Genomic DNA, 27297 nt, shown 5'->3' with positions numbered 1-27297 from the left:
TGCAAAGTAAGGCTCAAGAATGGGTCCATCGTCCTACTTGACCAGAGATCAGATGTGGCTGCAAAGTGTTGAACATTTTTCAGTTCAGCAGCTACATTTTTACAACATGTCTGGCAGCGCAGTTTTAGAAAAATGTGATCGCGATGGCACAGTGTATCTTCTGTCAAGAGTTTTAACGAGGTGTTTAAACCCGCTTCGCTCCACTGTAGCCAAGGGAGTCATATCCTTTGCGATGTAATAACAAATAGCGTCAGTTATTTCTTTCCATCTTCTTGAACTCTTCTCATACTGTGTGGCATTTGTGAACGCTTGTGTTATCGACATCTGCTTTGTGGAGGCACTTGTTGCTGGGCGCTTGTCAGTCTCTTTTTGTTTTTTTTGAGCCATGCACTGTTCATATTCAGTAACGTGATTGTGCTTCAAGTGTTGGAACAAATTGGTGGTGTTACCTTTGGGCGTCGAAACTGTTTTTCTACAGTGTCTACATCTGACTTCATTTTGTTCGATGTCATCCTTACTGAAGCCAAAATGTGTCCAAATGACGGAGACTGCGTTTTTCTTTGGTACAAGCTGCTCTTGTTGCTCAGTTGTGTCAGTGTTTAAGCTCTCCATGCTCGACATGTCGGCAGAATAACTTAACGTAACGGAGCGGGTTCACGTGACTCCACACGCGGTAGTGTTTTTAAAGGGAAAGTAATCGAAATAATTGACCTGGAAAAATTTGATCGATTATAGGTTCTGAATGTCGATTGCGATTACTTTTCGATTAATCGCCCAGCCCTAACTGGACCATTTCCTTCTGAAAGTGTTAGATCATGACAGAGCATATTAGAAATCTGTTAGAGTGATTGATTGGGAGTTTGTAAACCTCTTAGGGCCCATTCACACCTGAGTATGTTTTCTAGTGTTTTAGCACTAGAACCAAAAACTCCTAGACCACTTGTAAAGTTATGTACCATTATTTTCAGTGACACTATTCACACCTACAGTGCATCACTTTTTCCACCTTTTGTTATGTTGTAGCCTTATTCCAAAATAGATTAAATTCATTTTTTTCCTCAGAATTCTGCACACAACACCCCATAATGACAATGTGAAAAAAGTTTACTTGAGATTTTTGCAAATTTATTAAAAATAAAAAAACTGAGAAATCACATGTACATAAGTATTTACAGCCTTTGCTCAATACTTTGTCGATGCACCTTTTGGCAGCAGTTACAGCCGCAAGTCTTGTTGAATATGATGCCACAAGCTTGGCCCCCCTATCCTTGGCCAGTTTCGCCCATTCCTCTTTGCAGCACCTCTCAAGCTCCATCAGGTTGGATGGGAAGCGTCGGTGCACAGCCATTTTAAGATCTCTCCAGAGATGTTCAATCGGATTCAAGTCTGGGCTCTGGCTGGGCCACTCAAGGACATTCACAGAGTTGTCCTGAAGCCACTCCTTTGATATCTTGGCTGTGTGCTTAGGGTCGTTGTCCTGCTGAAAGATGAACCGTCGCCCCAGTCTGAGGTCATGAGCGTTCTGGAGCAGGTTTTCATCCAGGATGTCTCTTTGCTGCAGTCATCTTTCCCTTTATCCTGACTAGTCTCCCAGTTCCTGCCGCTGAAAAAACATCCCCACAGCATGATGCTGCCACCACCATGCTTCACTATAGGGATGGCATTGGCCTGGTGATGAGCGGTGCCTGTTTTTTTTTTTTTTTTTTTTGTCTCATCAAACCAGAGAATTTTCTTTCTCATGGTCTGGGAGTCCTTCAGGTGCCTTTTGGCAAACTCCAGGCAGGCTGCTATGTGCCTTTTGCTAAGGAGTGGCTTCCGTCTGGCCACTCTACTGCTGACTTGACAGTTGTCCAAAAGACGACCATTGACACCTTGCACAAGGAGGGCAAGACACAAAAGGTCATTGCTAAAGAGGCTGGCTGTTCACAGAGCTCTGTGTCCAAGCACATTAATAGGGAGGCGAAGGGAAGGACAAGATGTGGTAGAAAAAAAGTGTACAAGCAATAGGGATAACCGCACCCTGGAGAGGATTGTGAAACAAAACCCATTCAAAAATGTGGGGGAGATTCACAAAGAGTGGACTGCAGCTGGAGTCAGTGCTTCAAGAACCACCACGCACAGACGTATGCAAGACATGGGTTTCAGCTGTACCATTACTTGTGTCAAGCCACTATTGAACAAGAGACGGCGTCAGAAGCGTCTCGCCTTTGGACTGCTGCTGAGTGGTCCAAAGTTATGTTCTTTGATGAAAGTAAATTTTGCATTTCCTTTGGAAATCAAGGTCCCAGAGTCTGGAGGAAGAGAAGAGAGGCACAGAATCCACGTTGTGTGAGGTCCAGTGTAAAGTTTTCAGTGATGGTTTGGGGTGCCATGTCATCTGCTGGTGTTGGTCCATTGTGTTTTCTGAGGTCCAGGGTCAACGCAGCCGTCTACCAGGATGTTTTAGAGCACTTCATGCTTCCTGCTGCTGACGAACTTTATGGAGATGCAGATTTCATTTTCCAACAGGACCTGGCACCTGCACACAGTGCCAAAGCTACCAGTACCTGGTTTAAGGACCATGGTATCCCTGTTCTTGATTGGCCAGCAAACTCGCCTGACCTTTCTATGGGGTATTATGAAGAGGAAGATGCAATACGCCAGACCCAACAATTCAGAAGAGCTGAAGGCCACTATCAGAGCAACATGGGCTCTCATAACACCTGAGCAGTGCCACAGACTGATCGACTCCATGCCACGCCGCATTGCTGCAGTAATCCAGGCCAAAGGAGCCCCAACTAAATATTGAGTGCTGTACATGCTCATACTTTTCATGTTCATACCTTTCAGCCGGCCAACATTTCTAAAAATCCTTTTTATGCATTGGTCTTAATTGATATTCTAATTTTCCGAGATACTGAATTTGGGACTTTCATTAGTTGTCAGTTATAATTATCAACATTGAAAGAAATAAACATTTGAAATACATCAGTCTCTGTGTAATGAATGAATCTAATATACAAGTTTCACTTTTTGAATGGAATTACTTAAATAAATCAACTTTGTCATGATATTCTATTTTTATGACCAGCACCTGTAAATGTTTTGCAGCAAGTTTTTAGAAAACTCCTGCATGCAGCAGTTTGAGTGTTTTCAGACAAATGTTTGATCTATTGAAATAAATGGTAATGACAGTAAAATGCAGGTTAAAAAAGAAAAAATACTTTTTTTTTTTTTTTTATACAGGAAGTCACTGCCTCTTCCTGGATAAGCCAGCAGTGAAGCAGTTCTTCGAAACAAAAAATATATGCAGGTGTCCTTGTGTATGCACATACTTTGGTCACCTACAGACAGCTATTGAAGGAGAGGTTGCATGTGCACATATCTTGCAATCATGTGACAAGTAATGAACAAAAAATATAGGTATAAATTTAGTTTCAAACAGATTAAAGTTAAGTAAGTATAGTACAGATGTTTTAACATTGACAGAGTGGTTGCGTAAAGTACCTGACAAACACTTGAAAAATGCTAAGTGAACACTGGAAATTTAAGTGTGAATGGGTCCTTTCTGAATGGACCCTTTCTGAGTGATGTTCATCTTTGCAACCATAGCATGTGACATTCTGATTTTACTGTGACTAAAACTTCATTTGAAAGTCTTCATTGCTAGATTGATTGGGGACAAAGGACATGTCTGCCAAATATTTATTAACATAATTGGCAGTTACGTCTGTTCAACTGAAATTCATTTTTTGGTTATTTATAAAGCAACAATTTTTTTTGGATGCCTGTTATTGAAGTGTGCATAATGTTTGTACTATCTTTCTGTAGGGAAATAAGCATGGATTCAAAATCGAGATCTCCATTTGGTCAGTCCAGGTCTTCATCTCCACCCTCCAGTTTATCTTCCAGTACGTCCCCACTGGTGGCCAGCCGATTATATTCTACCCGTGGGAGTGTCCTTAATAATGACTGCTATTCAAGGAGCACCTCTGTGAAACTAGATTCAGATTATCAGGTATTTAATACTTCTGTATACTTGGATATACTATAATTATTTTTCAGGTTTCAGAGTGTTTGGATGTGTTTGTGCGCATGATTATTCAATTTAATGATTAATCTGATGAGTTAGAGAATTTTTCAAGAATTGTTAACTGGTTGAGGAATATAGTTTGTTGAATATTTCTTGTTGTCTGCCATCACTGCCACCTGTTTGTTTGCTTTATTAAAAAAACTTTCAGAAAACATGGTTCGCATGGCAAATTGAAATCCCTCGTAATAAAGAGTTATGGGAAACTAGAATTAAATCATAATTTATTTTTGTGCATGTGTTGAATTCTGTTTTTTAACAAAAGTTCTTGAGGGTTCTGTAAACAATTTCAAAGCCATGCATAAGAAGTGACATGTTTCTGCAACTCCATGATAACCAATTGACTTTGAAGTTGCAGTAAAAAGAAAATTAACATGTTGATATTGTGGCTAAAGTTAACTCTTCTGTGCATGCATTTGAAATTTTAATTTTTTTAATTAATAAAATGCAACAAGAAGTTTTAACACAGAATTTCTAACACTCCAGTATTATTTGAGTGTATGTCTGATGTGTGTGTTTGTGTGTGGTTTTTTTTTTTTGTAATGTCTTGTGTTCGTTACTTTATATTTAGTTCTGTGTTTCTTATATCTTTCCTGGTTGTTTGTTGAGAAAAACAGACGAGCCACATGTACTTTTCCTTGTGATGCCCAGTGCTACTTGTCCCAGCGACTATAAAGGATAAGTTGGTGTCTGCTTCGGTCTGGAACAGGTATAACTTAGAAGATCAACTTACAGACATGCATAAACTGAATGGAGGATTGTCAAGTACCTTGCATGACAAATGTAAAAAGTTTAACAAAAAGTACAAGTTGCAGGATAAGTTCAGTATTTTTCAAGTGAATTTTATTTTTATAATCATGTTATATGATAATTTTCCATCAAGAATTATGTTCTTATGGGAATTGTTTTTTTATAAATTTAAAAAAATGTTCCTGTGGTTTAAAATGGGCTTTACTAGGTATCTGTGCAAACTTAAAAAATGCCTCAAACATACCAAATATGTTTTTATTGATATTATGGTTTTCTTTATTACAACAAAAGGAAATTGGAAGTAATTTTATCCTTTTTTTTTTTTCTTGAATTACCATTCCAATGATATATAGGTACGTGTTTTTTTTCCCCCATATTTCACCAAAGAATTTTTGGTAATTAAGGCACATGCAATAAATTGTGTGAAATTCGGCTGAAAAAAAACCATTTATGGATAGGATTGCTTGGTCCATGCTGTCCTCACATGGATCCAGCATTCACAAAAACATTTGAATTATTCTTGGCAGAAATGGCAATTGTTGAACTAATAAAATAAAGCAAGCTGCAGAAAACCACAACCCAGGAGTAATAGGTTGTCATAATGGGAGACAGGCAGTGTGGCAAAGTCTTTAAAGTGACACTCTTCCAAAAATAACATTGATATTCTCTCGTACACTGTGCATGCAATCTCAACAAGCAAATCAGTACAGCAGAACACTTTTTCTTTTTTTTTCTTTTATATAGAACTTTTAAGGCCTTTTTAGTGATGTAGACCAGGTTTTACACCACAAAAATAGGCAAGGTAACATTTTAAAATAAAGACATTTAACAAATTAATATACACCATGATTATGGAAAAAAGAACTTGAAAAATACCTAACTTTTAAAGTAGAAGTTAAGCCTTCAAATAAGTGGCGTTCTTTTTTAAATAGCAGAGAATACGGTCTTCTCTTATGCTGCTGCAAGTTGTGTGGGGAAAGTGATCGCTTTTTGTAGATACAGTGGTTTAAAAAAAAAAAAGAAAAAAAGTTGGATATGGTTTGTATTGCAGATCTTGTAGTGATCACTATTTGTTTGATGCACATTTGATATGTTTTGTGCTTTTAAGTTATGTTTACTTTTAATTTTGTTTTGTTTAGCTGAGGTAAAAACTGTTGTTTGACTATACAATATGCATGCATATCAAAGTTGTTTGTCTGCTGAGATCTGAAATGCTGGGATAGATTGTTGCTGGACTAGATTAAGTGTCATTTTACCACAGAGTAATCCTCTGCGAGCTAGTGAGGTGACCTCGGCGTAATTGGCTGTGTATGCTGTTAACATCGTGAAATTCAATATTGCTTACTTTTAACTTTTGTAATGTGTGACAGGTGAGACTGTATGTTTTACATTTAACAAAAGCATTATTGTTTACCGTGTTTAAAGGGCACACATTTAGTTTGCATTATCATAGAAGCCTATGCACCTGTACTTGCTTTTTACTGGTTTTAGTTTATATTATTCTTTGACTTTAGTTTTCACTTCAGTCCCAGAGTTGATGTGATCTTGAAGAGGTCCATTTTATTATCAGGAAATGTGTTTTTCTGTGCTTTTAACTGAAGATCTTTAATGCAAATATTACCTTAATATGATTCAGCCTGAAAGTAAATTACTTTTATATTTCTATTTTATAACTGGTGTGGGTATTTGTGTATCATTATAGGGCTCTAGGCTCCATAGATCTTCCAGAGATTGCACATTTCCAGAAACCTGTCATTCTAGTTGGAAACTGTCGTCCTCATCTTCAGCACTTTCCTCTGGATCACGCAATCACTCTTGGTCAGAGACTTCACCAGGGAGCAGAAGCAAACTGGTAATTTGATACTTGAATAGTATAATTGGCCACTAGGCATGAAAATCCAGAATGATAAAGAAATGAGAAATGTGTAAATTTAAATATGGGGATATTACTGTTCGTAAGGAGATTGTGGAAGATTGTGGGTTCACTTCCCGCTTCCTCCCTGTGTGGATAGCGCTTTGAGTACTGAGAAAAGCACTATATAAATGTAATGAATTATTATTATTATTATTATTGACTATAATGCTCTTGTTCAATAGAGGAGTTTAAAGTACAAGATTAAGTTTACAAATGCTAAAACTGTTATCCCCTGTTATTTTAATAAAGCAGAGGCAGAAAAATCTGTAAAAATTACAACTTTTTCATAGATTTTTGGTGTTTTTAGACTTACTAAAAATTGGTTTTCTTTTTGCACTTTTGTGCATTAATGTGCAGCATAAATATTGAATTTTGTTTATGGGTTCCATTACTTACATTTTTAAAGTCTTTAGGGACATTATATTTTACCTCAGTGTCCCTTTCTTATTCCGCCCACATAAACCACATTAAGAAACTTTTACTTTCACCTCCACAACATATCCTGTGTTCGCTCCTTCCTCTCCTTTTCTAGTGCTGAGAAACTTGTCCATGCTTTTATCACATCCTGCATCGATTATTGTAACTCGCTGCTGGCAGGTGCCCCTTCTAATCTTGTATCACAGCTCCAGCTTATTCAAAACTCGGCTGCAAGAGTCCTTACACGGACCAGCAGCAGCGAGCACATAACACCCATCCTGCTCCGCCTTCACTTGCTCCCTGTGTCTTACAGAATCAAATATAAAATCCTACTAATAACCTACAAAGCCTTAAACGACCTTGCGCCAAACTACATCAGTGACCTTCTCCATCACTATGTGCCTGTCTGCCCACTAAGGTCCTCTGATTCTGGCAATCTTGTTGTGCCCCACACTAATCTACACTCCATGGGTGACAGGGCCTTCAGCTGTATAGCGCCCAGACTCTGAAATGACCTACCAAAATTAATCAGGCCAGCTGACTCCATGAATTCTTTTAAAAAAAACAACTCTAAACTCATCTGTTCAGGAAGGCTTTTAGGTCTACTTGACTTTACTACCCTTCTCTCAGTTTACCTCTATGTCAAGATGCTCATGTAACCTGTGTGTGTGTCTGCTAGACCATCAGTTATGTTGTCTTAGGCTTTTTTTTTTCCTCTGAATTTACTGTCTTAATCTTCTTTATCTGGTTTGTACAGTGCTATATACTGTATACCCTGCCGTTCTATCTTAAACTCTGTGAAGTGCCTTGAACATGGGGAAAGGCGCTATATAAATAAAATGTATTATTATTATTAATTTTTTTCAAAATGAGAAAAGAACATGAGGTATGCAAGATATAAAGACATGCATTACAGACCATCTTTTTTTGTCTAATGGTATGTCCATAACATTGAAGTGATGAGAATTGCATCATAAATTAATACAATCTTTGTCTCCTCTTTTAAGGTTGATACTGAGAGGTATCCAGGGTCATACCATGGATTGCTTAGCCCATCACAGGATTGTGACTCTAAAAGACCAAAGCTGTCTTATGCAAGTACTTCATCCTACTTAAGGAGCCCATCTACCTCTGGTGTTAGCCCATGTGCTGGTATAAATGGTTAGCCTTATATTTTAATTTTAAGATATTGATTGGATCTGTAGCTGTTGAAGTTTTATGAATGTCAAGTTTTGGATCTAATGTCAGTGCTTTTTGCTGCCTGGCAATGTTCATGGTACAAAGCATTTTCCTTACAGTGCCTAAAAATGTTTAATTTGGTTTTGGGAGTTGCTTTAGACCTTTCCTCCTTGTGGAAATTTTGCAGATCCTGCATAAATTTAGGTTTTATATTGTATGCTTGCTGATCTAGTCAATTTAAAGGTTATGAACCAAGTAAATGTGCAGAGTCCTGTGACTTTGATGCAGAGGGTTGCTCTGCTTTTTTTAAAAATATTTTATCAGAAGCAGAATATATCACCACAAGGCAGTGATATGTCATACTAACTATATTGTGCATATCTATGATAACTTTGAACCTGAAACCTTTTAACTATTTAGTCACTTGACTATAAAGATCACCTTAAAAAGTCTTTGTATAATGAGGTTTTGTGTTATACCAGTACTGAAAAGTACAGAACAACCAATTTTTAAAAGGATATGGTACCAGTAGTTGGGTACTTTTGGTACCAGAAGTAAACTGTTACATTTAGAAAGACTTTGTTCTTAGTACTTCATTCTTCAATGCACTGGAACCTCTTTGTTAGAGCCCCCATCTCACTTTCCTGCTGTTCCCTTTAATACCTGGTAAAATTCAAAAAGGGAGCCACAATATACTGCAAGGCAGGGTGATGCATAATGCTGAAGCTTACAATTGATAGGTGATCCCTTGCAGTTTTCAGTCAGCACCATGCCTTGATCTGGTGCGCAGTGCTTTTGCTGTTGAAGCATTCTTCAAAAAGCAGAAGTCCATCATCACTACACAACGCGCCTTCTGAATGCACTTCAGCATTCCTCCTAACGGTGACGTCCCAAATTAGAAAACAGTTCTTCAGTGGGTAGCTAAATTTAGACAAATGGGTACAACATTGAACAGAAAATCTCCAGGTCGTCCTCAGACTCTACAAACGCCTAAAAACATCCAAGCAGTAAGGGCATCAATGTTGCAGTCTTCCAGTCGTTCAGAGCGCAAACATGCTTCTACCTTAGGCATTTCCAACACGTCTTTGAGGAGGATTTTGCATTAGAACCTTAATTTCCATCCATACAAAATGATGGTAGTGCAGGATCTCACTGAGATAGACTGGAAGTGCCGTAGACAAGAGTTGTGTGCGAACATTCTGCAAACCATTCATTGAGATGCCATCATCATGTGCAGAGACGAGGCACATTTCCATTTGAATAGTTGTGTAAATAAGTAAAATTTTCGCTATTGGGCTGAAACCAAGCCTTGTCAGCGTGTTATAGTTTGGTGTGCCATTGCAGAATTTGGCATTGTAGGTCTTTACTTTTTTTATGGAGGGGGTAGCAACGGTCATCTTCACTTCACAACATTACATTGAAATGCTAGAGAACTTTTTGCGGCCCCAACTGGAAGAGATGGATGTGGTGGATACCTGGTTTCAACAAAATGGGGCAATAGCTCATACGGAACAGAGATTCATACAAGTTTTGGCAGGAGATGTTTCTGGGGAAGCTGATCTCCCTGTGTGCCCGTATCGGGTGGCCTTCACGTTCGCCTGATCTCACTCTGTACGATTTCTTCTTGTGGGACTCTTCAAGTCAAAGGACCTCAAAATCTTGAAACTCTCAAGGATGCTTTTCACTATGAAATCGCTGCTATTCCCCTTAATGTCCGAACGAGTCATGTGAGCGTTCAGCAATCTTCTCGAAGAGTGTATCACTATTGTATTTTACAGGTTTGGGGTACTCTTCTTTTTGGAAGAAATTTGTGAGAAGCTTGATTTGTCAGAGAAGATGCTGCTGTTGTATCTTCATCTTCGTTGTTTAGTTTTTAAACAATCTCCATCTTCAGATGCACTCATTTTTGTTTTTCTTAACTGAGATTACTAGCTGGGTAACCTAACTGGTAATTTACACCTATAGATTGTTTAGGATAGTAGTGTTTGTGATGTGAATTTGTAATACATTTTAATTACCTTGGTGAGCCTGTTGACATTCTGCTGGCACAGACCTAAGGTGTCTGTATCCTGGATTCCACACATATTTACAGATTTGAATGCACAAGTAATCCCCATCAGGAGTGTGAGTGAGCTCAAAATTGCCATTATTTGCAGAACGCTTCCTCGGAATAAGTAAAAGTCTGTCTTGAAATGAAAAGGTTGTATTAATTTCTCCTCAAGTAATAAGCACTAATAGTGATTTACATAAACTCTGAACACTAGTGTAGTAGGAATTGCATTCTTAACATATATATTTGTTTTTCAGATTCATCATGGAGATACAACACAGTCCCAAAAATTGAATCTCAAAATGCTGATTTAGGCCGATCAAGGAGGGAGTTTGGTAAAAAGCCAGATCAGAGTTTCTCAGGCACTGGAGATTATACTCGCAGAAATGGTGTCTTATTGTCCTCTACATCCACTGCCTCTGGTTAGTATAATTTTGTTAGGAGTATGTTTTTGTCCTGATTAATTAACAATTATATTGACTTTTTGGAAGTTGAACGATGTTTGGAATAATAGTATTTTTCTTGTAAACACTTGTCAGGTTTTCAAGATAGAACAGTGACTTCTTATGCACAAGGAGCAAGGCCTAAAGAGTCATCGCTCACATCTGTTAGGGCAAATGCTTCCACTGGAAACTCCAGTTTATCATCGGACATTCAGTCTTCGTTATACTCCAGGGAAATGACCAGAAGTTCCACAAGAGCTGTTAATTCTGCCTCAGGAAGAAATACAGAATCATCACAAAGAACACCTGTTTCAGATAGTAGATATGGTAGAACTTGTTCTTGGTACACTCCAGGTGGTGAACGAAGTGCTTCCTCATCTTCCTCCTCCTCCTCCTCCACTTCCCCTTCCTCTCCATTACCCATGGGACATCAGAGGCAGTTTAGAGAGTCGGCTGATCCTGATGGAAGGCGCACAACAAGGCAATTACTTTCTCGCCTAGCTTCGAGCATGTCTTCTACTTTCTTCTCAAGAAGATCAAGTCAGGACTCTTCAGCATCCAGGAGCACTTCATCTGGATCTGAAGATGCATCCGTTTCAAGAGTCCATGTTTCTTCACCCAGCATTGAGCGCAGGAATAGTAGTCCTGACATATCTGAGAGAAGAACTTCAGATACCTCTCCCGGTCTCTCGTTTTTTAGACGAAACAGGCAAGGTTTATCCCCTGTTCACGAAACACTCAATTCAGTTTCAGATCCTGAAATTTTAACATCAGCTTCTTCAGAAAACAGAAATTCTAATTCCTGGATATCCTCTTCACTCAGAAATCGATACACACCTCTTTTTTCTAGAAGGAGGAGAGAAGGAAGAGATGAGACTGCACAAATGACTGGTGAATCCTCTGACAGTTATGAAAGTCCTTTATATCGAGTGGGTAGGAGAGATTGTTCTGAATACAAAGTTCCTGATGGAGAGGAAGACCCTGAATCAAATAGAGAAGTATCTTCTACTGCCCCAGCCTCTAGCACTACTGCCTCAAGTGAAGATGTTCCTAGAGTTGGAAGAAGTCTCAGGATTCCTGACTCATTCTTTCGACTAGCTATGCCATCAAATGTTGACAGTACTTTACCTGAAAATGTAATGATAACAGTGGACATTCTGGCTGGAAACAGACCTGAGGGTCAGTCACAAAATGAAAGTTCTGTGGCATCAAGAGATCCAGAAAAATTAAAGAAGATTCAGGAGAGGTAAGTTTCTCTTTCAACTAAAAACATGTTTTGCAGTAACATCTTTGTGAAAAAACATTTAATATTGCTTATTATTTTACTTTTGTATTTTTGAAGTCTTCTGTTAGAAGATTCAGATGAAGAAGAAGGAGATTTATGCCGAATCTGTCAGATGGGTGTTGCTTCCCCATCAAATCCTTTGATTGAGCCTTGCCGTTGCACTGGTAGTTTGCAGTATGTACATCAAGAATGCATGAAGAAATGGCTACAAGCCAAAATAAACTCAGGTAATCCTGATGTGTATGTAGTTGCTTTAGGAAGCAAGTTATTATTTGTTAATGTCTCCCTCCTTTCTTTATTCCTGTTCACACTATTTTTAAAATGAGTTTCACAAGAAAAGGTCTATGAAGGTCATTGGCTATTTATTAAAAATATTGGAACTTTGCTAGATCTTATGCAGTTAGTGTCTTGATGGCTTTTGTGTACAGTCCTTAAAAGAATACTGCACACACATGGGATGTCTGTCGCCTGCGCTGCTGCACAAAAGATTTGTAATTTGACAACATGCGGCTCCTGGAATCAAGATTTATTTTAGGTCCCTTTTATTATTTTTTGTTAATTCTGTTTTATGAAATTATGCAGAGAGTTTAGTATTAAAGACAATGTTCCCTAAGATAACTCTCCACGTCCTGTCTGTGCTATTAAAAAAAAAAAAAAAAAAAAAAAAAGACAAGCTCATTAGGCAATATGGCCATTTAGTGAAATAGGAGGGATTGGCAGCAGGATTGTTGCCTTTTAAGGACTGTTGCCATGAGCAAAAAAATTTCAGTTACATTATTCTAAGTACACCTTACTATTATGCAGTATCTTTATGTAATAATCAGAAATTTTTACCCATTAATAAATACATTTTCAAGTGTGTCCTATAAAGTGGCATACTTTATTTAAATTTTTCAGGTACATTTCATTCCTTCATGCATGTAGAGAAAAGCCAAGCAAAATGACACCTTTCATTGGCTAACTAAAAAGATTACAATATGCAAGCTTTCGAGGCAACCCGAAAGCTTGCATATTGTAATCTTTTTAGTTAGCCAATAAAAGGTGTCATTTTGCTTGGCTTTTCTCTACATTCATAATGGCTAACACGATACAACACCCTAGTACTACAGATATTCCTTCATGCAAAAAGTTACTCAGATACTGTGTAAATTGCTCATAACTGGATTTTTTTTTGATTGTGTAGGCAATTGTATGGTTGCATTATAGTCTAAAATCAGTCACATTTTGAACTTGTTAAAGTGACTACTGGCCAGAAAAATGTTTAATTTTTTAACAAATAATGCTTTCTTTCTTTCTCTCCTCAACTCTTTTAGGGCTATTTTTTTTGTTTCTTTTCTCCCAGGGCTGAATATTTTTCCAAAAACTAACTTTTTTTAGAAAAAGAACACAAAGCAATTGAAATCAACAAAAAATATTTACTTTTGACAAATGTTACTGTCTTGCATGTTGTATGAGCCTGCATACTCTATGATTTCACATACATATCACATAACATTTTACACAGCAAAGTCCTGCAAAGTCTGATCTCGCTCAAAGCAGCCAATTTCAGTCATTGCCACATTGCACTGCTTACAATATGCACAGATAAATCACAGCCAGGCTGATAAAATTGTTTCTATGTTGGTTCCACAATGTCAAGCAGGGGCTGAACTTTATGCATGGCGTTATAGCCTGGCTCACCCCATGGGATTTGCTTCTGTTTATTACAGAAGTGAATAAAACTTTGCAGCATCACGTACCTATCATCACGCTGCATAACCTGTCCAAAGCCACCAGGGGACAAAGCACGTTTGGACCAATGCTCCCTGTAGTTATATCACCAGCTCTGTCCCATCTCTATTTGTAATGCCACAGCGCGCTTCATCTCGTCTTTTGTTGTGGGTTTCCACTTTGAAAAACGAGAATGCGATGCAAGCGCCGCCCGCGATTCAAAAAATTTCTCTGCCTACCTGTTTGTCTCGTCTGACAGTAGCTGAAAAGCAGCATCAGGAGAGAGCACCTTGAAGTAGTTCAGCAGCTGGTGGTTTGTCGCGTCCAGCAGCAAGCCATGCCGTCTTGTGAAGGCCGGTAGCCCACGGATCAATGTCTGTGTATTCCTCCCACGCGAACCTTGCCGTAGATGCATCGGCTGCACGAATGCGCTAAGCTGGCAGCGGATCAGCTGGCGCGGCATCGGCTGGTGTCCGATGAGCTGATGCCGGCTTCTCACTCTCTTGTTTGATCTCCTGATCACTGTCAATAAAATCCGATTCTGAAAAATCAGTCCGACTCTGCGATAATGCACAAAACATTGTCTGCCGAGTGTTTTCTTTTCTGCACTCGCTTCGCTCCCTTGTGACATGTCGATGCTATCTTGCCATTGTTTACATTTCGCAACTCACGCACATGTAAGGATTAGTTGCCTAGTCAACGAGTCTAGCATTTCTCCAAGCACAGAGGGAATGCCTGCGACGTGACAGTGAGTTTTGTCGCCATTAACAGCTGATTGTCGCCCTCTATCCCTGGATGTCGACTTTTGTCGATATCCGCCCTAAAAGTTAAATTCATTGATGATTAAATGAGCCTCAGTCAGAGGCATCGGGTGCAAAGCAGAAATCAAAACCAGACATAGTTGTCAGAAAGATGAAAATAACAGAAGAAATTAAAGAGAAAAATTAAAATGCTACACCGTCATTTCAAGAGTATATTACAACATTCAAAAAGATAATGTCAGCAAGAAGAAGAAAATACTTAGGCTCCCCACATTATGAGTTAATGAGTTTGATTTGAATTGGATTGTGTGACTTGCAATTGATGCAGTACTGTAAAATGTTATGAATCCAAAACTTAAAGTTGTGTTCATGTGCAGTTTAGTTAGAACATTGGCCAACAGTGGGCTACCAGCAATGGGTTTGCTTAAAAAACAGAGCATTTTCATTTCCACGCCTTTCATCTTATTTCCGTTTGTTTTTGTTTCAGCGTAGTTTTCATTTGATTTTTATTTTAATTTAACAAAATACTTTTTCTCATTTCAGTTTTCATTAACAGTAACTTTTGTCAACTCGCACCATATATAAAGCTGAATTTTTATGTTTATTGGACTCTTTTCAGCTTACAAACTCCACTGTTAATATTCAGAGTAGAGTCTTCTTTATCACACATTATTCATAGCTGCTCGCTCCTTGTATCACAGATGCTAGCATTATTTCAAACTGTTTGACAGATCTTAAATGCATTGTATAAAATCTCTGCCTTCACTCTCCTTGCATGTACTACCATTCTGCGAAAATATGTTAAGCAAGCCCTTTGAATACTCTAAATTATTGCCCATATCTTCGTAATGCTTAAGCTAAATTGCTTGCGTGTGAACTGAACTGCAGATTGTTATTCATAAGTTGGTTCTTCCAGATGAGAGTTGTTTTATTTGAACTTTGCAGCAGATAATATTCGTTGTCTTTATTATTCTTCTTGGGCCACTTTAGTCTGGGGAACAACAACAACTTTTTGATCAAATGACCTGGACATTTTTATTGCACATTGTATACAGGATTGGATTTGGATATGAGTTTTCTATTTGGAGTATAATTCTTTATTCCTCTTTTTCTGTTCTCCCAATTCTGTTATCTTCTTCTGCTTTGGACTACACAAGGCTGCACACTGTCCCCTCTGTTATTTAGTCTTTCTCAAACCTTGAACTATATATATCTTAACCAATCTCTGCATAGCATAACTTAGTAGGCAAGAAAGTTGCTCCATTTTTAATTAACAGTTTTAAAGAACTAAGAATTTATAATGGATGGTGGTAATACACAAACTTTCATTGCTTTAAATTGCCCAGAATATAAAATGAATATAAGTGAGTTAACAGTGTTAGGACAGCTCATGTCACTGCATTGAAAACTATTAACAGCTGAAGTGTTTGCTTATACTTTTGTTTTTGAAGGGTCAAGCTTGGAAGCCATAACAACCTGTGAACTCTGTAAAGAGAAGCTCCATTTAAATATCGAAAACTTTGATATTGATGAACTGTACAGAACACGTGCAAATGAAAGGGTAGGTTTTTATTTATTTATTTATTTTTTTGCCTTCATATCTCTACTTTGTGTCATTTTCGAAGTAATTGGTTATTTTGTGATATTTGGTTTTGATGTTATTCTGGTTTTTTTAATGGATAAAGTATATTTTATAGATTTTTGTTTTGTTAGAGTTGCATTGGAAGCAAAAATGGAAGCTGTTAGCAAAACATTACAGTAATTGAAACTAAGGAAGGACGATATGACCTCAAACTGAGAACACGATATTTACTGCAATCCAGTATCATCGGGATTGTAGAATCAGATAAATAAGCCCTTCACAGTTAATAAAAATTACAGAAATAAACATGCTGAGACATTGCTTGCAGATTAAAAACTTTTATTGTGTAAATGCTTTTTGATGAACCTGGCTGAGATGGAATAGTATAAACATGATTCACAACTTCACCATATTTAAATTTAAACAAAGAGTTATTGGGTTGTTATAAAAATCTAAATAATTATAGCTATACTTCTTGATTAGAAGATGTACAAAAAAATCCCTCTTTGAAAATAGTTGCTAATTTTAATGATTGCATAATGTTTAATTATAAATTGCCTTAAAAACTTGAACATCTTAGTTTTTTTTTTTTTTTTACAGTGTACAGCTTCAACATGTTGTTCATATATTTTATATACAACTATTAGGTTATGAAAATATCCAGTTTTCTTTTTAAGTCTGGATTATTTATAAAATAACCTATTTTTAAATTATAAAATGTGGTTTCTGCCTATGTTCTATATTCATCATAAATAAAGCAATTCAAACCATGTCCTATTTGGAAGTTAGGTTAGAAAACAAATTTTGTATTCACTGATTGAAAAATCTGCTGTGTGGAATGTTGAGTTATGTTTCTAACAAGCGTTTTTTTGGCCATTTAAATTTACCAATAGCAATGTGTAGTCTGTGTCCAAAACAGCCCATTCTTCCCGATTTGTAAAGCCCCAGTTCGCTCTTATGTACACCTCCCATTTCTGCTTTTTCCATACCTTATGATCCTGATGGGCATAAAATCCATTACTGTTAACAGCAATATTAGGAAAATGTTTACTAGAATAATTTTGGGTTCACACCATAGGGCTGATTGATTCCATCAGAGGAAAGTTTCGGTGGAATTCTTAAGTTTTGCAAAGTCAATGCTAAAAAAAATTAAAAAAAAAAGAAAATGTTTTCAGCCCTCAGTGCAACATTTCCTCAGTGCTATAAACTATTTAAAATGTTTTATCCTGCTTAAGACATAACCATACAAAAAATATGCATCAGAAAGGAAGGAAAAGTGTGTTATTGGACCCTAATGCTGGTTGCCGCTGAATCAGGCTGTTAATGTATGTACTCTTTCTCTATCTTATGGAGGCTGCATACCTGTTTTTTAGGCCGAGTATGAATTCATCAGCTGTGGGCTCTACCTTGTTGTCCTGCTTCATTTATGTGAGCAGCGGTTTTCAGACATGTTGGGAGCAGCCAATGAGGCAAGTGCTCATGCTGGGGTAAGGATTTTGATTCTTTTCATTCTGTAATGTGATGCTGCTAGTTTAATGAATTTAAAGTTTGAAAAGAATTCCTCATTTAAAATGGACTTGTATCCCCATTTTTTCAGCATGCAGTATAAATAGTCCATTCAGAGAGAAAAAAAAAAGCTTTCTAGAACAATGTACAACAGACACTTGTGGGGGTGGGGGGCAAAAAGCAAAGCAAACTTTGCTGCAGGAGGTGGCTCTGTAGTCCTTAAAATCTTCAGACCAGCTTATCCAGAGTGAAATTGCTTTGTCAGGTCGATTTCTTTTGTGCATAACCTGCCTTGCAAGAAGGAGCTGTGTGCTGCGCTGCAAACCAGGTTGAGAGTTTGGCCTCGCAGCCACTTTCTGTGTTGTGTCTGTCGGAGTGTTTAATTTCATAGTTCTTATATAAACATTGGGTCCCCCATTTAGTTTGTTGGTATGAGGATGGACTGTGATAAGACTTGTGGAACAAAATGAGTGTTGAACAAAAGTACTGAACATAATGATGGTTTCAAATTAAGTAGAACATGCACAGATTCTAAGATCCATCCATCCATCCTCTTCCGCTTATCCAAGGTTTGGCCGCGGGGGCAGCAGCTTGAGCAGAGATACCCAGACTTCCCTCTCCCCGGCCACTTCTTCTAGCTCTTCCAGGAGAATCCCAGGCCAGCCGGGAGACATAGTCCCTCCAGCGTGTTCTGGGTCTTCCCTGGGGCCTCCTCCCGGTTAGACGTGCCCGGAACACCTCACCAGGGAGGCATCCAGGAGGCATCCTGATCAGATGCCTGAGCCACCTCATCTGACTCCTCTCGATGCGGAGGAGCAGGAGCTCTACTCTGAGCCCCTCCCGGATGACTGAGCTTCTCACCCTATCTTTAAGGGAGAGCCCAGACACCCTGCGGAGGAAACTCATTTCAGCCGCTTGTATTTGCGATCTCGTTCTTTCGGTCACTGCCCATAGCTCATGACCATAGGTGAGGGTAGGAACATAGATCGACTGGTAAATTGAGAGCTTTGCCTTGCGGCTCAGCTCCTTTTTCACCACGACAGACCGATGCAGAGCCCGCATCACTGCGGATGCCGCACCGATCCACCTGGTGATCTCACGAGCCATTCTTCCCTCACTTGTGAACAAGACCCCGAGATACTTGAACTCCTCCACTTGAGGCAGGATCTCGCTCCCAACCCTGAGAGGGCACTCCACCCTTTTCCGGCTGAGGACCATGGAAACGGGTTCGACTTACTGCTGGCAATGTGGACCAAGCTCTGACACCGGTTGTACAGGGACCAAACAGCCCTTTATCAGGGGGTCCGGTACCCCATACTCCCGGAGCACCCCCCACAGGATTCCCCGAGGGACACGGTTGAACGCCTTTTCCAAGTCCACAAAACACATGTAGACTGGTTGGGCCAACTCCCATGCACCCTCCAGGACTCTGCTAAGGGTGTAGCGCTGGTCCACTGTTCCGCGACCAGGTCGAAAACCACACTGTTCCTCCTGAATCCGAGGTCCGACTGTCTGACGGACCCTCCTCTCCAGAACCCCCGAATAGATTTTTCCACGGAGCCTGAGGAGTGTGATCCCTCTGTAGTTGGAACACACCCTCCGGTCCCCCTTCTTAAAGAGGGGGACCACCACCCCGGTCTGCCAATCCAGAGGCACTGTCCCTGATGTCCATGCGATGTTGCAGAGACGTGTTACCTGATGTCCATGCGATGTTGCAGAGACGTGTTAACCAAGACAGCCCTACAACATCCAGAGCCTTGAGGAACTCCGGGCGTATCTCATCCACCCCCGGGGCCCTGCCACCAAGGAGTTTTTTTTAACCACCTCGGTGACCTCAGTCCCAGAGATGGGGAAGCCCACCTCTGAGTCCCCAGGCTCTGCTTCCTCATTGGAAGCCATGTTAGTGGGATTGAGGAGGTGTTCGAAGTACTCCCCCCCAAAACTGACCCACAACATCCCGAGTCGAGGTCAGCAGCGCACCATCCCCATCATATACAGTGTTGATACTGCATTGCTTCTCCCTCCTGAGACGCCGGATGGTGGAACAGAATCTCCTCGAAGCCGTCCGAAAGTCGTTCTCCATGGCCTCCCCAAACTCCTCCCACGCCCGAGTTTCTGCCTCCGCAACCACTGAAGCCACATTCCGCTTGGCCTGCCGGTACCTATTAGCTGCCTCCAGAGTCCCACAGGACAAAAGGGACTGGTAGGACTCCTCCTTCAGCTTGACAGCATCCCTCACCGCCGGTGTTCACCAACTGGTTCAGGGATTGCCGCCACGACAGGCACCCGACCGCCTTACGGCCACAGCTCGGGTCAGCCGCCTCAACATTAGAGGCACGGAACATGGCCCATTCGGACTCGACGTCCCCCACCTCCCTCGGGATGTGATTGAAGTTCAGCCGGAGGTGGGAGTTGAAGCTACTTCTGACAGGGGGCTCTGCCAGACGTTCCCAGCAGACCCTCACAACACGTTTGGGCCTACCAGGCCTGACCGGCCTCCTCCCCCACCATCGAAGCCAACTCACCACCAGATGGTGATCAGTTGACAGCTCCGCCCCTCTCTTCACCCGAGTGTCCAAGACATGTGGCCGCAAGTCCGATTCTAAGATCAGTGCTAACAAATTATTTTTTCGTAAAAATGTGTTTTTGTCTAAATGTGAGAATTCTGTGAAATAGTGTTGTTAGAGAAATAATTTCACATAATTTGACATTGTATTGATTGAGAGATGTCCTTATTTCAGGTGAATGCTGTTTAGGCAAAGCATTTTGATATTTTGCTAAATTGTACATTTTTCTTTACTTAGTTTATCAACCTCGCAAGGACTCTTCACGAGCACATGGATGATCTTGAAAGTATGTGCTTTATGTTAAGTACTTTAATGAATGGGACTGCTGGGGTGGAGGAGTTGAGCAGAAATCTGCCTGGTAGTTGAGGATTAAAGCCAGAAATTGTGCAGAATGTTGTAAATGTCTACAGTAAATGCTGTTCTTTATTTTACTTTTATATCAGGTTGAGTTTTCTGCTTAGTTTTTTTATTTTTTTATTAATTGCTCTAAATTTTAGGTCTTTGATGTAGAAATGTGCTTTTGTGTGGGCATATGTTAACTGTATATGTAATAATTTGGAATTCATGCAATGTAGAAAAAAAAATATTAAGTGGGCACAGTTTGGGTTTTCAGTGAATCTGTAAGACTTTCAGCACAAGCTGCTATTCCTCCTTGATACAGTAATAAATTAAATATAGACCCTCTAGTCAGTGGAATATAAATCAATATGGTTCAAGCTGCACAGTGAGTGCAAGCCTAAAATCAAATCAAATACTTCTTTGTGTAATTGTTACAAAACATGAATGCACAGTGCTAACACTCTTTAAGCAAATTATTGGAATTGCCTAGTTATCCATGCAGTCGTGTAATCAGCCAAAGCTGTGGCAGCAGTGCAGTGCATAAAGTCATACAGACATGGATCAGGAGCTTCAGTTAATCTTCATATCAACCACCAAAATGGGAATTAAATGTGTTCTCAGTAAAAATCGACTGTGGCATGATTGTTGGTGCCAGACAAACAGGTTTGAGGGTTTCTGTAACTGTTGATCCTCTAAGATTTTTCACACACAAGAGTGTCTAGTGTTTACTCAGAATGATGCAGAAACACCCAAGTGAGTGTCAGTTCTGTGGACAGAAGAGGCTGGTTGATGGGAGAGGTCACATGAGAACTGCACACTGGTTCAAGCAGACCCACTCGCTAACTGTAACTCAGATAACCACCGTGGTGAGCAGAAAAGCATCTCCGAATGCACAACACATTGAACCTTGAGGTGGGTGGGCTGCAATAGCAGAAAACAATGTCGGGTTGCACTCCTGTCAACTATGAGCAGAAAGCTGAAATAACAGTGAAGACACAGGCTCACCATAAGGAACAGTGGAGCACTGGGGAAAAAGTGGCCTGGTCTGACGAATCTCCGTTTCTGCTGAGACACGCAGATAACACTGTAGGTCAGAGTTTGGCACCAACAGCATGAATCTGTGCACCCCACCTGCCTTCTGTCAACAGTTCTGCCTTGTGGTGGAGTGCTGTAATGGTGTAGGGAATGTGTTCTTAGCATTCTTGGGGTCCTTTACTACACCATGGCCCTTCAAAGCTGTAATGTATCTGTCTCCCAATGGCTACTTGTCACAAAGCCAAAGTGACTGCAGATGTGTTTCATGAACATGATAAACAAGGGGTTTTCAAAGTTGGTCCCGGGGGACAACTGTAGCTTCAGGTTTTTGTTTCAACCAGATTCATAATCAGTGACAACTAATAATGCTGATCTCATTTACTTAGCTGGTATTTTTTCATTTCTGTTCCAGATTCTGAAAAGCACAGCAGCATGATTTTTACATTTGAGACATTTACAAATACTTCTATTTTTGCTATAGATGTAAATGCTTAACTTTTTTTGATTTTAATTATATTTTGCCCTTTCTCTGTGCAGTTTGCTCCCTTCATTGTATCTTAATGACAAAAAGGAGCATTGGAAACACCCAGGAAACACTGAATAACGAAAGGCTGCAACTACTTTAGTGTCAGACCGACTAATTAGTAAATAATCGATTGATTAAACTTAGAACACCTACAAAAGCAGAATGAAAATTAAGATACATTGTTAAAAAGAAAAAATACATTATTCCCATATAACTGCTTAGTACATTTTAATATTTTTTTTTTGATTTTATTAAAATCACACAACATTCCATACAAATAAATCAATTTTTACAAAAATAGGATTGAAAACAAATCAACCCCCACCCCTGAGAAAGAGGGCATGGCCAGCAGAGTAAAACCTTAAAGCTAGTAAAAATAAGTATTTAGATGAATTAATAAGTGAATAAAGATAAATGGAGAAGAAAAAGAGGGAGAGAATCTGCTTCCTCAGTGCTTTAAGAGCTTATTCTAAAATATTATTGATTAGATCCTGCCAGGTTTTGAAAAAGTTCTGCACAGATCCTCTAAGTGAGAATTTGAATTTTTCCAGTTTCAAATACAGGTACTCGTCGACATACGACCTATGCAAGTTACGACTGTTCGACTTTACGACGCGTTTGACTGTTTCCACCGCCAGCTGTTGGCAGCGCCAGTTTCCCGCACTCTCAAGTCTCGCTACGCAGCAGTAAAAATATACGCAGCAGTGTTGCCCCACGTGTGTTTGTGTCTTGTTGTTTTGGCAATTTTCGATAATAATATAACCCTAACATATAACCCTATAATATTAACACTAATAGCAGCTTTCTACTCAAAACGGCAAACTTGAGAAGCTGCCAGCATCAAACCCAGAAGCTCTTGATTGGGCAGTTTTTAGGATTGCACTACACAAGCAGTCGCATCAACTGCTTACCGCAACTTGCTTTCTTTTTTCTTCTTGAATAAAAGCGCACTTGTTCTGTTATACTTGTACTTGTGAAAGTGTTTATTTGATATTTGGACTTCAGGCTTCACACCAGTCATTCTCAGTCACACACACCACTCACATCCACATCCACAGTTATCCCAGTCTCGTTCGTGCACAAGTTTTATATACAATCATCACATTCAAATGTTAACAGTTCCCACACACAACTGCTGACTCCCAATCAAGAGCTTCTGGGTTCGATGCTAGCAGCTTCTCGAGTTTACCGCTTTGAGTAGAGAGCTGCTGTTATTGTTAATATTATACAATAAAAGCATACATTTGATTTACGTCTGTAACAACCGCTGTAAATTTATAGTGCTTGTCAAAGTTAGCGTTCACACTCGCCCCGATATGACACTGCTCTTTTCAAATAAAGACGCGCTATAACAGAGGTGAACTCAGATCAGAGAAAACAGAAGCCCTCCCCGCGAGAAATGTCGTATGAATGGCGTATGGAAGAAGAAATGTGTTGAGCGTTATGTAAATACTTTTGCTGGATTTAACAGTGAACAAGAACTTGATGAGATTCGTGAAGAAATAGTGAAACTGTCAAAAGACCTTTCATTGGAATGTGAAATGGAAGATGTCGAGGAGTTGCTAGACCGGGAATCAGGTGAACTTATGAATGAAGTGCTGATAGAATTGGAAGAAGAAAGAGTGGCGGAAGAAGAAACAAGAGAATTGGAGTAAGACTAAGAGGAGGAGGTGCCACAAAGAATGTTCACCACAAAGGGATTGTCAGAAGATTTATCTCTACTGAATAAACTCCTCGCTCATTTTCAAAAAATGGACCCAAATATTGAACGATTTGCGAGGATTGAACGGATGGCACGCAACACATTTCGTCCTTATTGCGAAATTTATGAAGAGAAAAAAAAAACAATTCAGACGAAGCTCACTATGTTTATGAAAAGAGCAACTCCTCCCATCACCCCGTCCGCAGCCTCGCCTGATCTGATGAAGGCGATATCGACAACCCGCAGCCAAGCACCAGTGGTGCCAGGAATTAAATGTACAGTACAGTATTTCTTGTTTTGTACGTTTTCCACATATTAAACAAATTGTACTGTAGTATGCTGTGTTTGTCTTAGAAAGTAAGAAAATGTTGATAAAATATTACTTTAAGATGATTACAATATTATTACCCAGTCTAATATTCTTGCCTTAAATTAACATAGGCCGACTTACGTCCAGATCAACTTACAACCAGTTAGTCGGAACCAATCGCGGTCGTAAGTCGACAAGTACCTGTACTTTAAAACATCAGTTACCCACTGACTTAAAAGAGGAGAGTTAGGATTCTTCCTGTTGAGCAAGACAAGTCTACGTGCCAATAGTGTAGTAAAGGCAATCACAGTTTGTTTGTTCTTCTCCACTTTAAGCCCCTCTGTGAGCCCACCAAACACAGCTGTTAGTGGATTAGGAGGGATTGTGACACCAAGGCTGTCTGATAGGCATTTAAAGATTTTGATCCAGAATGATGTTAATTTGGTGCAGGCCCAAAACATGTGGCCCAGTGAGGCTCGGACTTGATTGCAGCCTTCACAGGTTGGATCTTGCCCAGGAAATGTTTTGGACAATTTTAAACGAGAGAGATGTGCTCAATTTATATAATTGTGGGTTGAATACTTGTATGCTTTGCGCATATGGAGCCCGAGTGAATTCTCCGAATTGCTACCTTCCACTCCTTTTCTGATATGTTGAGCGAGAGATCCTTTTCCCATTGTCCTCTGGGATCTTTGAAAGGGAGGGACTGAAAAATAATTTTATATATTGCAGAGATGCTGTCCGAGTCCTCAAGACTGATCAATATTTTTTCCGGCATAGAGGTTTTTAATCAAACTTAGTTTTCTAATTTCTATATTGTTCCCAAAACACAGAATCTGGGAAATAACAATTCACTTAATTAGCCCAGGATTCCAATTAAAAATAGAAGCTGATTGGAGCAAAAACCTGCAGCCACAGTGGGTCCTCAGGCCTGAGTCTGAGAGCCCCTGTGATAAACAGTTGATTGTTCTTCAGTGACCTTCTCACCCAGTGACTGTCCGAATCCAAATTTGCAGAAATTCTGTGATTCAATTATGTCGGCACATCTAGAATCTCAAAGGAATTTTCCAGCATCTAGTAGACCTTGTGCCATAACAACTTGAGGCTGTTTTGAGAGCTGAAGGAGGCCCAACACATAAGTGACTGTATGTCTGTACAAATGAAGGTTTGAGCATTGTCTACAATTGACGGTGTTTCCTTCTTATCATTTCTGGTTCACAGCGCACAGAAAGGGCCTCAGAGAATAATGAGAACAACTCCTTGAGGCAAAGACAGGGAGAAATGATTGAAATGGCATAATATAAACTTGCAACCCCAAATAACAAAAGTACACAATTGAAATGCCACCCCACACCAGGCCTTACTTACTGTTACCAGTGTCATGGTATATGGATACCCTTACAGGATGTTATTTTTCTTACCTGCTCCCTTTCCTCATTTTTAAAGGCTCTTATGAAGAATCAGAAGAGGAGGCTGACAGCCGACCATCTTTTGATTTTGACGAAGAGGAGGAAGAGGGAGAATACTGAGAGAAGTGATAAGATTTTCAACTCGCCATTTCCTGCCAGTTTTCAGCTAATTATGACAAAGCTATGTATCAAGTGTTAAATTGGCAAAAGTGCTTTTTGTTTATTCAGATATTTTGATTTAAAATATTAATTTAAGATATTCTAACTTTTCTTCTTTTGACTAACTGCAGGACTGGTTTTTAAGCTAACGCTCCATGGTATTAATCTTGAAAGCTGTTAGCGGATGATCACCAGCAGTACTCATTTGAAACTCGGTTGCTTGTTAACTTTTTCTTTCTTTTGCTTTGCGAGCTTCAACTTTGTTTCATGTCAATTATGACGACTGCATTTTTGATTCATTTGATTCTGTAATTTTGGGTTTTGCTTTGGAGCTGTTTCGTGCAATGAATGCTTCTGACGACTTGCACACTCTGGGGGGTGGGGGGCGAAGAGGCCGCTGAGTATTGCCCTTCTCTTGCTATGCCTGGAGGGCTCACACAACCATACTGGTGCAGAGCAATCAAGCCGAGGAACACATATATGTATCTTTTTCAATGATTTCTAAAGAAAATGCCTTATTATTTACGAAAGGTATTGTTAAAGATGTAATTTGGCACTAGTGTAGAACTTTTTTCCTAAGCTGCAAACTTTAAAAGCAGTTTTAAACAAATTTGTTTTTTTTTTTTTTTTTTTTTTTTTTTAATATTTTTAAAATTGTAACCTGCATGGCCACTGACTGTACAAAACACAATTTTTTTGTTTTTTGTGTAGCTGGTTTAGAAAGATGCATTGTTGATGTACGATTATACTCATGTTCTGAAAAATCAAAGGAGATAATGACCCCCCCCCTGACACTGCGGATGGGGTGCAATGGTGGGCTGAGAAGCGCTGCACCGATCTAAAATTAATGAGTCTGAGATATTAAGATGTTTGTATTTGGATTGATATTAAGATTTGATTTAAAATGTACCAAAATAATAAAATGTTGTTGAATAATTCTTGCATATTTTGAAGACTTGTGATTTTATTTTGATCATCAAGATAGTTTACTGTTTAATGACTGAGCCAATAGAAATGCAGTTTGCCTTAGACACTTCATATCATCCTCTAGAAAGCGAACAGTAACTGTGGATCAAAGCGCCTCACAAAATGAAAAAGATGGCCTGTTGGGTAAATGTAGGTAGGGTAATGTAGGGTAACAGCTGCCATATCCCTTTAAATGTACCATACCAGTACAAAGAATACTGTGCCAAGGTTCTATGCGATGCACAAAATCTTCTTTCAGCTGCTCCCATTAGGTTGTTGCCACAGTGGATCATCATCTTCTTCTATATCTTTCTGTCCTCTGCATCTTTTTCTGTTACACCCATCACCCGCATGTCCTCTCACACCACATCCGTACACCTTCTCTTAGGCCTTCCTTTTTTCCTCTTCCCTGGCAGCTCTATCCTTAGCATCCTTACATATCCAAACCAACACAATCTCGCGTGTCTGACTTTGTCTCCCAACCGTCCAACTTGAGCTGACCCTCTGATGTCCTCATTTCTAATCATGTCCATCCTCGTCACATCCAGTGCAAATCTTAGCATCTTTAACTCTGCTACCTCCAGCTCTGTCTCCTGCTTTCTGGTCAATGCCACCGT

The 27297-nt window shown here is 39.6% G+C and overlaps 1 protein-coding gene across 1 annotated transcript in view; it reads left to right on the top strand.

Moving 5' to 3' along the window:
* marchf7 (membrane-associated ring finger (C3HC4) 7) overlaps positions 1-26658 on the top strand; it is a 42458-nt gene extending 15800 nt beyond the window's left edge. Inside the window, exons 2-11 of the mRNA XM_028806415.2 lie at positions 3811-3997; positions 6522-6671; positions 8159-8312; positions 10638-10802; positions 10920-12069; positions 12166-12335; positions 16031-16140; positions 17535-17648; positions 20472-20520; positions 25593-26658. Of these exons, the coding sequence (XP_028662248.1) occupies positions 3821-3997; positions 6522-6671; positions 8159-8312; positions 10638-10802; positions 10920-12069; positions 12166-12335; positions 16031-16140; positions 17535-17648; positions 20472-20520; positions 25593-25675 (2322 nt within the window). The 5' untranslated portion in view covers positions 3811-3820 and the 3' untranslated portion in view covers positions 25676-26658. The remainder of the gene's footprint in view (positions 1-3810; positions 3998-6521; positions 6672-8158; positions 8313-10637; positions 10803-10919; positions 12070-12165; positions 12336-16030; positions 16141-17534; positions 17649-20471; positions 20521-25592) is intronic.
* Positions 26659-27297: the final 639 nt, after the last annotated feature.

The sequence above is a fragment of the Erpetoichthys calabaricus genome, chromosome 8, assembly GCF_900747795.2.
Source record: "Erpetoichthys calabaricus chromosome 8, fErpCal1.3, whole genome shotgun sequence".
Taxonomy (NCBI): domain Eukaryota; kingdom Metazoa; phylum Chordata; class Cladistia; order Polypteriformes; family Polypteridae; genus Erpetoichthys; species Erpetoichthys calabaricus.
The sequence above is the reverse complement of the archived record's forward strand: the minus strand, read 5'-3'. Positions and strand labels throughout refer to the sequence as shown.